Here is a 12,741-nt window from a genome sequence, read left to right on the forward strand (position 1 = left end):
GCGTTCTCCTCGATGACGTAACGGTGAACGCCAAACAAAAAAAGTATAATAATGTAATTATTGTAATTATAATATAATGTAATGTAATTATAATATAATAATATATCATAAAAATATAATATAATTTATTTCAAAGCACCTTTCAAAACACCCAAGGACACGGTATGACACAGTACAATGGAAACAATAAATATCTTCATCGTTTTAAAATGCAAAATCACTGACATGAAACAAATATATATATTTGAATTCCTTTTAATTACAAAACATATCAGAAAACAATAAATAAATCTAACAAGTCAACTGTATAATGACAAGTACAGTACAATAGGCCTGTAGGTCTAATGAGAAAAAGAAAGATTATTTAACAATTACGGAGAGTCTTATCATGATATTATGTTGCATTTTGTGCAATGCAAATTTATATATATAAAAAAGACAAGTTGTTTTAAGGATTGCTTCAACCAAATATCTAAAATGTAAGTACTATCTATACAATTGTTTTTATACAAAGTCAGTGCTCAAATATTATTTACCTACATGATGTAAATGAACATGCATGTGTATATACAGTATCATTTGACAAGTATCATATGGCATTTACAAAATCTAGGTCTATACGATTACATTTTATCGTTAAAATTTTAACCAGCAAAATTATAGAATGACATTTGACAAACATACTGTATAATGTATAATGTATCACACATTATGTACTCAAGTACACAAAAGCTTATTTACATGTCGCCCAAAAAGTGTGTTCTGGAACAGTATAGTTTATTGCAGACACTTCGTTCTGGCCTATGGAGTCAATGAAGACTGTAACATTTGTAGATAATGGAAACAACATTCATTAGGTAAAAGTCAATAAGACAAAGAGAAACAATACAATCAATACAAAAACATCTCTTTCTTAAGAGAAATAATGAGCTTCACTTGGTTTTGAAGGTGACAGTGATGCAGTAGACTTTGACAGCTGAGGTTTTCCAACCTGGAGGAGATGAACAAAAGAAAATACTGTATTACAGAACCTGTCATGTTTTATTTTTATTATTATTATTATTGCTATTATTATTATTATTATTATTTTTATTTTTGTTATTATTATGATACATGTAATAGGCCACCTATCAAAGTGAGGCATGGATGGCTGGCGTGTGGATGGTTTTGGAAACTGCTGCACCAGTACTTCCCCCTGTTGTTAACATTTGGAGTTGAAGTTGATAGTCGCTGTCAGGCTGAAGTCTTGAGACCACCACTGACCTCTGAAACTGGACAAGAATATTTTTTTGGGTAAACACTAAACCTTACATACAGTAGGTATATGAAGAAGACTAATACTACAGAAGATGAATACTATGAGAGTAATAAAACCACTTACTGGAGCAATTGTTTGAGTTTGGGAGATAAGTGTGTCTTCTTTGGAGGTGGCCGTAACTTGTGACTGCAATGTCCACGTAAACTGAAAGCCCTCCACAGTGGACGGCTCCAAGGCTTGTTGGGACATCCTCCAGCGGAAGGTGGCTTGCAGGGTCCCGTTCACTTGCTCGAAGTCAGCTGTAAGGCGTTCAGGTCGCAGTACCACCTTTCTGCCCACCAGGTGGTGCTCTAACATTGTAGAAATACAGAGTGAATGGACAAATACTGCACAGTATGTGGATGTTCAACTGTTTGTTGTTTATTTGGTAGGGATAGTGCATGTTAATGAACACACCACACCGGATTGTAGCCTTAGTCTAATTTCCATCCGTCATCCCCATGCACTCTCTCGAACACACTCTGATTCATCCTGGCCTCTTGTACATGGATACTACATATAGGTTTCCTACTTGCAACCAGCTAAAAATGTTTTGTGTTGCAGTAAAGATTTTCATATATTGTTGACTGGCCTGGGTTTATTAATCTTTAATTCATATTTATAATTTGCATTCTTTATTGCTTCAAAATAATCACATTTATATAAGATGATAATCAGACTATTATTTCCAAGTAGTTACGTACTACTTTAGCTGTAAAGTATTGACCTCACAATCTAATTTAGTTTTTTTATTCTACTTCTTTTCACTTCTGCTTGTGAAACATTATTTTGTGATAAGGTGTTAATTCGGGTCCGAAGTGCCGTCATGCATGAGCTTAACATAGAGACTGAAGTTCCGTGCAAGACCTGAGGTGGCAGTAGTGAGTATAAAAATGACCAACTTGCATCTAGTCTCTTTAAGACAGTTTTCTTTCTTTCTTTCTTCTACTTTCATCTCTTTGGTCTGATTTCATCACGATGTACAGATCGATCATTACTCACTTCATCGGCTGAAGCACATTTGACTCAGTTTATTGTTGTTGTTGGTGGTTACTACCTGTTTCTATTAACTTCACTCACCCTCAGGGTTGCAGGCCAAAGTCTTTCCTCCCCGGAGACGGATGGAGGAGCAGCTCGGGGTCGTAACCCAGGCAACTGCCTCTGATGCCGTATCGGACTGCATCGCCACGGCGACCTGGTACTTACAGGCAAACAGCAGCCCCGTGATGGTGTGATGGGTGCCCTGCAGAGTGAGAGGAGAAGGATTAGGTCAGGTTGGCAAGAGTTATCTGTTGAACATGATCTATGACGGTGCTTAGTGAAATATTACATCAAATTGCCTGGACGCTGTTTCGCTCAAAGTCTGAGCAGCGGTTGGCCGAGCTTAGCTGATTGAAACGTTGACAGATAACGTAACTGTTTAGAGAAGGCTTCAGCTGCACTGGCGCTGTATGACCTCAGCGCACCGTGATATTTATCAGCACCAGGGCTGGGTGATTGTTTCTGACGAGGGGTTAGCAGCGGGACGTCAAAGGATCAACGCTCCACCAGTGCTCGCTACGCTCAGCTTCACCGCATGATCAAGTCAATTTGGTGGGATTTGATTTTAGATTTAGTGATGTAAATGATATGTTTTTACTTTGTGGATAGTGTACACTTACAAAAATGTAGGCATCTCATATGTGTAAAAACAAAAATCCTGAGTGGCATGAGCAAAAAGGCCCCTAGTTTCATTTGTGGACTGCAGTGTTCATTTTGACAACATATTTTAGTTTTAGTCTTAGTCTTTTGACTAAAATGTAGTTTAATTTTAGTCGAGATTTAGTCAAAAAAAAACTTTTCAATTTTAGTCTAGTTTTAGTTGACTAAAATTGCATGTCAATTTAGTCGACTAAAATGAAGACTAATTTAGTCGACTTATATTTATAATATTGATTATAATCATATTTAATCTTGTTCCTCTGCTTCATGGAGCTGATCCACATGAACAAAGCTCAGAGCTGATCCTTTGGCAGAGAATTTACATGATCTGAGGCTCTTTCAGACGCTCAATAGAAGTTTGGATGATTCTTTTCATTTTTATTTAGTCCTATTTTAGTCGACTAAAATATCTGGACATTTTAGTCGACTAAAATATCTGGACATTTTAGTCATAGTTTTAGTCTCATGAGAAAGTTTTAATTTGGTTTTAGTCCAATTTTAGTCGTCAAAAATATCACTAAAATTAAGACTAAATATTTTAGTCGACGAAATTAACACTGGTGAACTGTGTATAGGCTGCCTTGGAGAATCTCCTCAGACCCCTTAGTTTTACCCCATCAACCCAACACATGCACAATAGGATTATCCTCCGGCTTTGAGATCTTGCAATGGGTGTTTGGGTGCTGCCCTGTGCCCATGGTGGATTTTAAGCCTTGAACGTGTCAATTGACCAATGATCTTTCTTCTTCTTTTTTCTTTGTATGTGGGCCTACAGATGGATATTCAGATTAACCACAATTTCAAAATCTATGCTTTAGGATGATTTAGGAGAAATCCAGATAGCTTCCCCTAAATATCTCCAAAACGCAAGCACAAAACAGCTACTCGTTTACCTGTACAGTAGCCGTCCTCTCCTCCGCGGTGACATTATGAGCGCAGGCATGTGGGACCCAGCGCAGCACGTATGGACCAGGATGTCTCTGTTTGGCTGGAAAACAACACATACAGGACAAAGCCGGTTCAGACTGTGCGTGCATACTTTCCACATGTCCGTGCTCCTGTCATCCCGGGCTGACTTATGGAGCATGAAACATCTGAAAGCACCAGGATGAGGTCTGTTTCAGCCGCACGCCTGGCTGACAGTTCGCCCTTTCGCCCCTGGTTCCTCTGAGGGGCTAAAGCAATTGACTGGGTGTGGTCGTGTATGGCGAGGTGCGCTGCTCCCGCTGCAAATTCAACGTGTAATGGAAGAGCTGGGGAAAGATGCAGCGGCTTCTAACCTTAGGGGTTAAACTCACAATGCAACTCATGCCTCACAAAGTTCCTCGGCTCAATTCAAGCCGGGGTGAGGTGGGGCATTTCTGCGGGGAGTTTGTATGGGTGGGTTTTTGGTTTAGTAAATTTTGCATCCTGCTTTGTCCTCGTTCAAGCTAAGACCTGGTTCAGGCAAAACAGTTTTACACTGACAGTGCCAAAATGTAGTGCGTTTAAAGCCCAACATGTGTAAAGATCTATGACTAAAAATGAACAGTCTAACAATGATCATTTTGGTACAGTTATTATGAGCTTTGAGAATCAGCTCAAATAAACAATAAAGCATTTTCTTTCCATTAAGCTATAACCAAAGGTAGAATATTCAGCAGATGCTTTTGTTCCCCCTCCTGGACCTCCCTCTCTCGATACTCCCCCGCCTCACGTGTTTACAGTTCATTTTCCAAACGTCAGAATGACAAATAGCTTCTATTGTAATGCTGCTTCTGTGTTGCACTCACAGTGATAAGGCCACTTCCAGAAGACCTTGACTTGCAGCTGGTCGTCGTGGTAATGGGGAGAAGCCGCCTCCAGGCGCAGCGCCCCGGCAGGCGAGGGGTTAAAGGAGGGGTCGGTGTGAGGCCGTGAGGATGAGGGAGCAAGGGCAGGGGAAGAGGAGGAAGAAGACGACGACGACGACGACGAAGGCAGCTCGTTGGAGAAGTCATCCGCTTTAATAGAAAATGGCAGTTTCAGCTCAATATTTTGTCACATACATTAACATAGCAATGCCAAACTAGTCATATCGTCAGTTATGTTTTTATGACAGATTAGTTGCAACATATGACCTAGAATGCTCCGCTGTGTGGCTATCCTTTCATGTGCAGAGATTTTAACAGCGGTAGTACAGAAATTGTCATGTGGTGTATATTTAGAACTGAGCTTGCACCTAGTCATTTTACATGAGAGAAGTTCAAATTTCATGAAAAGGAAAGTGTGAGTTCCTACGCTTTGAAACAGAAGTGACATAGAAAGAAGGACAGCTCTGCATTTTGAGCTGGGACTCGTTCTAGGCCCCTTATGTACAGAACAATTCTTATTCTCCGTGCTAAACCTGGAAGTAAAATGATACTTGGTAAAGTTCTCTAACTTGTCATATGCACTTTTTCCTATCAGTAATGCTGCTTTTGCTGATATACATTTGGGCCAGAGGTAACGTTTGGCAACTGTCTAGTCAGCAATTGTAGAAATGATTAGCTTGTTATGATGCCCATAAAACTGGAAAAATATGAACAGAGCACTGCAGTGTACTTATTTAATTCAAAATAATCAACTTTTTTGGCCTGCATGACCCTCATTAGCTCAGAGAAATGAGGCTGCGAGTGCAGGCTGTGTCGAACATGAACACAGCGAATGATGAATGGTAAAATGTTCCACATAAAAGTGTAAGTGTGGGGCTTGATAATTAAGCTGCAGCTGCTGTAATCCTCACTGGGCTGACCGAGGGGTCACCTATAAATACCTCTGCTGCGTGGACCGCCGTTAACGCCAGCTCTTTCCACTGGTTCACGTTAAACACAGCAGCTGGAGCGCTGTCAGCAAATGCACCACCTCTACGGTTACCGGGAAATTATGAACAAATCTGCACAACAGTTTCCTTTTTAGAAGACTTTTCCACTTTTCTGGCAGAGGTGATTTGGCAGATTTTAGATGCACTTCCTGTTCTTGTTCTTGTGACTGGATATGGGCTGTGGGGAAGAAGCGTCACAACAAGGGCTGCAATGACAGTTCATGCTACATCACGGATAGTTGAACGTTTACAATGTTCTAGAATTTGACGCAAATGATGAGCCTTATCATTCGTTAGGAATGAAAAGATATCAACTAATTGTGCCCTTGAATGATTTTATTTTTGTTGACATTCATAGCAGTTGTCTCTTGTGAATATGCCCTTGTCATGTGCATTTTGACAGTTAAAGAGCAGGTATTACACTTTTTGCAGGTACTGATAATAACATCAAACACATCTTTATCACTGCCTTACACTTAGTTGGTTAGAACATGCAATATTTATCTGAAACAGCTGAAACAAAATATCCCGGAGTTTCACTTCCTGATCCTCCATGTGAAATGCCATAAGCCCCTCCCACCCCTACTCTTGCTCCCCTTTGCAGCTCAGCTGTTTTGATAAATATAAGAGGAATAAAAGAAACATAATACAGCACATGGCGCAAGTGGCTGTAGTGAAGCTATGGCGAGTGTTTTTACTTCATGATGAAAGAATTAACCTTAGCAGTCGAGAGATCTAGAGGTGAGGAAAGCATTTCCTGGATACATAGGACCTCAAGGAGCTTTTTGGAAACAGGAGAAACTGCCGCAGTGCTAAAAATAGCCCGGGCGAAGACTCAAAGATTACTCAAAGATTACTCAAAGATGCGTGGGTGGGTCGAAACACAACCGCAGGTATGTTTTTGATGAAACAACACTGACTGTATAATGGTAAAAAGCCCTAAAACATTGATTTTGGGAAATATCACCCCTTTAGATTCCTGACTGATCCTTCGCCTCAATAGAGGGTATGCAGGTGATGTCACAGCATAGCAGCAGAAACCAAATGAGTGTCAGTTCTTTACTGTCATTATTTGCTGTTAGGAATGAACAGCATGCACTGAAAGTTAATGGCTCTATTAGAAACCCATTGAACCAGCTCCCCTCCAGACCAAAGGCAAACACCCACCACTACCTTATAAGAAAGGATACTACAATGAATGCGTTTCTTTCTGATTACCTGTGTGAGAGACAGTGGCGAACCCGACCTGAGCTCTGGGACTCTTCAGCCTCTTCTGACCCCAGTAGGCCACCGTCTGCACTGACAGGAAATAGGAAGTAGCAGGTTGCAGGCCCTGGAGCCAGAGTTCGCACTGCGCCTGTAAAGCACAAGCGCAAACAATCAGTGAGTTCAGTTAGCTTGACCTGGAGACCTTGTGTTCTTTGGCTGATGCGGTCTCCAGCAGGCTGCAGGTTAGCATCACTGTCATGGCTGAATACACGCGGGACTCGCTAAATTCTAGGCGTTCTGTCCAACAGGGTGTGTGATTTTGGTGCGTTACTGGTGTGTGGTTGGCCTGTTGCATTTGGGATTGGCCGGGATTACTGCGGAAACAAAAAGGAAATTTTGCAGTGATGTTGGCTTATAAATTATAGCTCTTCCCACTCTTCAATCAATCAGTCATCCAACTGGTTCTAATAGGAATGGAATAGTAAACATTTGAACTGGATTGTGGTACGTAATTCCTTATGCTGCCCTCTGTGCAGATTAGGGCTCGATTTAAACTGTCCCGAACAATTAAAGGCACACTGCATAACATTTTGGATTATATACTGTTGCCATCAATACCAACCTTTCTGCTGTGGGTAATCAAAGAATGGATTTGGATGAGGATTTAACCTATTTAAATCTCATATTTGGCTGCCTTTAGTTAACATCTCCATGGAGACGAGCTGGAGACATCACATCCCTGTAAAGTCTTAGGAGAGGTACGCCACACAGCAAACACACTCATTTTTTTGCGGTATTTTTCAAAAATAAAAATATCTGTAATAAAATAAACCCTTGTTTTGCATTCTTTTTATTGGGTGAAATGTTACACAGTGTGACTTTAAATATAAATCCTACCAAATGATTAGGGTTCTGTTTCGAACGACAAAATATTTTACCCTATTTCTCATTCTTGTTTGACTTGATTGGGCCGTCCATGTTTCAGTGTTAATGCTTGTGTTCAGGATATGTATTGTTAATGGAATTATAATTGCACAAGTCGTTAAAATCATTTTCTTTTCTGTCTATGCTGAGGAAAAAAGTTCATCCTTCTCCCCCTGTACCTGCCTCCACTGTGGGACTGTTCTGCATTAGCCCCCTTGTATTTGACGGACAGCTCATTAACAGGCTCTTAGTCAATCGGCGCTGTCTGCCCGAGCTAGTCACAACAAAGAGATGCAGCCATGATAACCAATGTGGCTGTGCGTCCCCAACTAGGCCGTGCATTTGACAGAAGCGGCAGCTAAAAGCCGTTTCTCTGTGACCTGCGGACCAAATGGGCTTGAAGTATTTCCATTATGGCTGGGATAGACAAAACATATGTCCCGTGCAGCTGCGTGTGTGCGTGACCCTGTTTGTGTGTCTGGCTATTTGCGGGACGTCCAGAGAGAGGCCTGGAGTTCTATTTTTTGAGAATAATGTCACCTCGCATTATATGTAGGAAGCTGATGTATGCTTAAAGGGGGCTGCTGTAGGCAGGACAGCCATGTCAGCTTAGAGTAAAGATTATAAAGTACTTGTTAGTCATTATTGGCATATAAGAATGGTTGTTTCAATATTCTTTTTGTCTCTATGATAGAATATTATCGCTTCAACATCAGCTTGATTTGTTTCTACATGTTCATTGTCAAATAACATTTATTATTATGTAATGTGGTTATAGAGGAATATATATATATATATATAAAAAAAAAAAAAACTCTTCCTCACCCTCCGCGGGCGGTCTCTCTTTTTCCTCCTGCTCGGGTCCTCTACCAGAGGCCTGGGAGCTTGAGGGTTCTGCGCAGTATCTTTGCTGTTCCTAGAACTGCACTTTTCTGGACCGTGATGTCTGATGTATTTCCTGGGATCTGCTGGAGCCACTCCTCCAGTTTGGGGGTCACTGCCCCGAGTGCCCCAACGACCACGGGCACCACTGATGCCTTCACCCTCCAGGTTTTCTCCAGCTCTTCTCTGAGCCCCTGGTATTTCTCTAGTTTCTCATGTTCCTTTTTCCTGATGTTGAAGTCGCTTGGTATTGCTATGTCGATCACAACGGCTTTCCTCTGCTCTTTGTCCACCACCACAATGTCCGGTTGGTTCGCCATTACCATTTTGTCCGTCTGTATCTGGAAGTCCCACAGGATCTTGGCTCGGTCGTTCTCCACCACCTTTGGAGGTGTTTCCCACTTTGACCTGGGGGTTTCCAGCCCATATTCTGCACAGATGTTCCTGTACACTATACCAGCCACTTGGTTATGGCGCTCCATGTAAGCTTTCCCTGCCAGCATCTTACACCCTGCAGTTATGTGCTGGATTGTCTCATTGGCCTCTTTGCACAGTCTACACCTGGGGTCATGTCTGGTGTGGTAGATCTGGGCCTCTATTGCTCTGGTGCTCAAGGCCTGCTCCTGTGCAGCCATGATGAGTGCCTCTGTGCTGTCCTTTAGTCCGGCTCTGTCTAGCCATTGGTAGGATTTCTGTATATCCGCCACTTCAGTTATGTTTCGGTGGTACATGCCGTGTAGGGGCTTGTCCTCCCATGACGGGACCTCCAGCACCTCATCTTCTGTTCCCCATTGTCTGAGACATTCACTGAGCACGTCATCTGTCGGAGCCTTGTCCTTGATGTACTTATGGATCTTGGATGTTTCATCCTGGATAGTGGCTCTCACACTCACTAGTCCTCGGCCTCCTTCCTTACGGCTAGCGTACAGTCTCAGGGTGCTGGATTTGGGGTGGAACCCTCCGTGCATGGTTAGGAGCTTTCGCGTCTTAACATCTGTGGTCTGTATCTCATCCTTTGGCCAGCTTATTATTCCTGCAGGGTATCTGATTACTGGTAGGGCGTAGCTGTTTATTGCCCGGGACTTGTTCTTGCCATTGAGCTGGCTTCTTAGGACCTGCCTTACTCGTTGGAGGTATTTGGCCGTAGCCGCTTTCCTTGTCACCTCTTCGAGGTTGCCATTTGCTTGTGGGATTCCGAGGTACTTGTAACTGTCCTCAATGTCTGCTATTGTTCCTTCTGGGAGTGAGACCCCTTCTGTGTGGACTACCTTCCCTCTCTTAGTCACCATCCGACCACACTTCTCTAGTCCGAATGACATTCCAATGTCTGCACTGTATATCCGGGTGGTATGGATCAGTGAGTCGATGTCTCGCTCATTCTTAGCATACAGCTTGATGTCATCCATGTAGAGGAGGTGACTGATGGTGGCCCCGTTCCTGAGTCGGTATCCATAGCCAGTCTTGTTGATTATTTGGCTGAGGGGGTTCAGACCTATGCAGAACAGCAGTGGGGACAGGGCGTCTCCTTGGAATATGCCACATTTGATGGAGACTTGTGCAAGTGGCTTGCCATTGGCTTCAAGGGTGGTTTTCCACAACCTCATCGAGTTTGCAATGAAGGCTCTTAGAGTCCTGTTGATGTTGTATAGCTCCAGGCATTCAATGATCCAAGTATGTGGCATTGAGTCGTAGGCTTTCTTGTAATCAATCCAGGCAGTGCTCAGGTTAGTGTGTCGGGTTCTGCAGTCTCGAGCGACTGTTCTGTCTACCAGGAGCTGGTGTTTGGCACCTCTGGTATCTTTACCGATTCCCTTCTGAGCTGTGCTCATGTATTGATCCATGTGCTTACTTATCTTAGCCGCTATGGTGCCGGACATGAGCTTCCACGTTGTGGAGAGGCAGGTTATTGGCCGATAGTTGGATGGGACTGTGCCCTTTGAGGGATCCTTCAGGATCAGGATTGTGCGTCCTTCGGTTAACCATTCAGGGTGATTCCCATCCCTCAGCAGCTGGTTCATTTGCGCTGCCAAGCGCTCATGGAGAGCCGTGAGTTTCTTAAGCCAGTAGGCGTGTATCATGTCAGGGCCTGGTGCTGTCCAATTTTTCATACCTGAGGCTCTTTCTTGGACGTCTGCCACTGTGATGGTAACTGGATTCTGTTCAGGGAGGTTGCTGTGGTCCTCTCTCAGAGCCACCAGCCACTGTGCATCACTGTTGTGTGCTGCCTCCTTCTCCCATATGCCTTTCCAGTACTGTTCAGTTTCCAGCCTTGGTGGGTCTGCTCTGTTATTGTTACCCTGCCACTGAGCGTACACTTTCGCTGGTTGAGTTGCGAACAGACGATTTACTCGTCTGGCTTCGTTGTCTCTCGTGTACCTCTTTAGGCGGCTGGCCAAGGCTTGGAGCCTTTGTTTGGCAGTTTCCAATGCTTCAGGTATGGGCATCTGGCTGTACCTTTTGGGTACTTGCTTTTTCATTGCACCTTTCAAGGCCTCTGTCAATTGACTCACTTCCCTCCGTGCTGCCTTGATGTTATCCTCCAGCCTTCTTTTCCATGGTGGGTATTTCATCTCATGGTTGCTCTTCCGATAGCCAAGCGTCTCTAGGATCACTGCTGCTGTGGAGTATATCAGCTCATTGGTTTCAGTGATGGTTGATGTTGGAATTGCTCTCAGAGCTGCATTCACATCTTCTAGGAGACTTTCTGACAGTACTTCTCTTAGCCTCTGTAATTGGCTTCGGGGTTGCCTGCTTGACATTTTTGCCATGATCTTATTTTTCAGGTCAGTCGCTGCCTCGTTCAGCGTGATTGTGGTTGTTGGGGCTTCGTACCCAATCTCCATTGGGAGGGCTGGTGTTAACTCCCCTCTAACCTGGTGTCCTGGCTCCCCGTTGCCGGAGCATTGGTGTTGTACCTCGTCAATCTCAAGTTGTGATAGCAGTTGCTGTTTGTGGATGTTGGAACACTGAGCCACTAGTTGTTTCGCCGAGTTTGGACTGTGGGTTTCGAAGTAACCTTTTCTCCCACATCCTCTGCATGTAGCCCCTCTGACTAGGGTTACTGGAGTAGTAGCATTCCATCAGAGCCCTGTTCTCGCATCTCTCTCTCTCTCTCTATATATATATATATATATATATATATATATATATATATATAAATATTTCAAACATATGCCTCTTGACCAAGCTAAACAACAACAAAAAAACAAGAAAGAATTATTTGCAAAACAATATCAATGAATACCAATTCGAAGAGTGAAGAGTAAATATTCTAAACAGAGATGGTGACTTTATTGTTAAAGTATTGACATTAAAGCCTGTTTAAAGATACTCTTGAGTCATTTATAAAGTGGGATGCTGTGTATTTGGTTTCCACCAGCCAGTATAAACTTAACTGTATAGGCTATTGGGTTTATTTGGTCCAGAAGAAAAGACAGTGAATCTTCTTGAACGCCGACTGTAACAAGTGAATTTCCCCTTTGTGAGATCAATGAAGGATTATCTTATCTTATCTTATTATATTCCACACAGTAGTGTGTCATTAAGAGCAAAATAACAAACACAGAACTGCAGTGAGTTGGAAGCAGCGTTTTACATTTTCTAAATCCGTCTTATTTGCCATGTAACAATTCTGGCAGTTGCCCACTACCTGTTGTGGTAGGTGTGTGACGGGGAGTGGAGATGCAGCTGCAAGAAGCTCTAGACGGGAAGGAGGGGGACCTCTTTGACATTCCAGTGGTCCCAGCCAAGCAGAACAGAACAGAACATACCAGAGAATGACTCCAACATATGAACCCGGGATCGAAAATATCTCTGCTCTGAAATCAAACCGTTTACGTCTCCTACCAAACTAAATACTACAATAGAGACGGCTGGACTTAAAAGGGCCATTGCAGGAGTGGGTTTA

The 12,741-nt window shown here is 42.9% G+C and overlaps 1 protein-coding gene across 2 annotated transcripts in view; it reads right to left on the reverse strand.

Moving 5' to 3' along the window:
- Positions 1-460: 460 nt before the first annotated feature.
- Positions 461-12,741, reverse strand: part of anos1b (anosmin 1b) — a 61,134-nt gene continuing 48,853 nt past the window's right edge. The window contains exons 9-15 of one of the 2 annotated variants that reach the window (XM_079575602.1): positions 7,038-7,176; positions 4,771-4,980; positions 3,892-3,986; positions 2,378-2,540; positions 1,382-1,608; positions 1,128-1,271; positions 461-991 (exon numbers count right to left, since the gene is read on the reverse strand). In XM_079575602.1, the coding sequence (XP_079431728.1) occupies positions 1,131-1,271; positions 1,382-1,608; positions 2,378-2,540; positions 3,892-3,986; positions 4,771-4,980; positions 7,038-7,176 (975 nt within the window). In that variant the 3' untranslated portion in view covers positions 461-991; positions 1,128-1,130. The remainder of the gene's footprint in view (positions 992-1,127; positions 1,272-1,381; positions 1,609-2,377; positions 2,541-3,891; positions 3,987-4,770; positions 4,981-7,037; positions 7,177-12,741) is intronic. The other variant, XM_079575601.1, reaches the window with a different exon arrangement.

This window comes from Gobius niger (assembly GCF_951799975.1).
Source record: "Gobius niger genome assembly, chromosome: 17".
In the NCBI taxonomy this organism is placed as follows: Eukaryota; Metazoa; Chordata; class Actinopteri; order Gobiiformes; family Gobiidae; genus Gobius; species Gobius niger.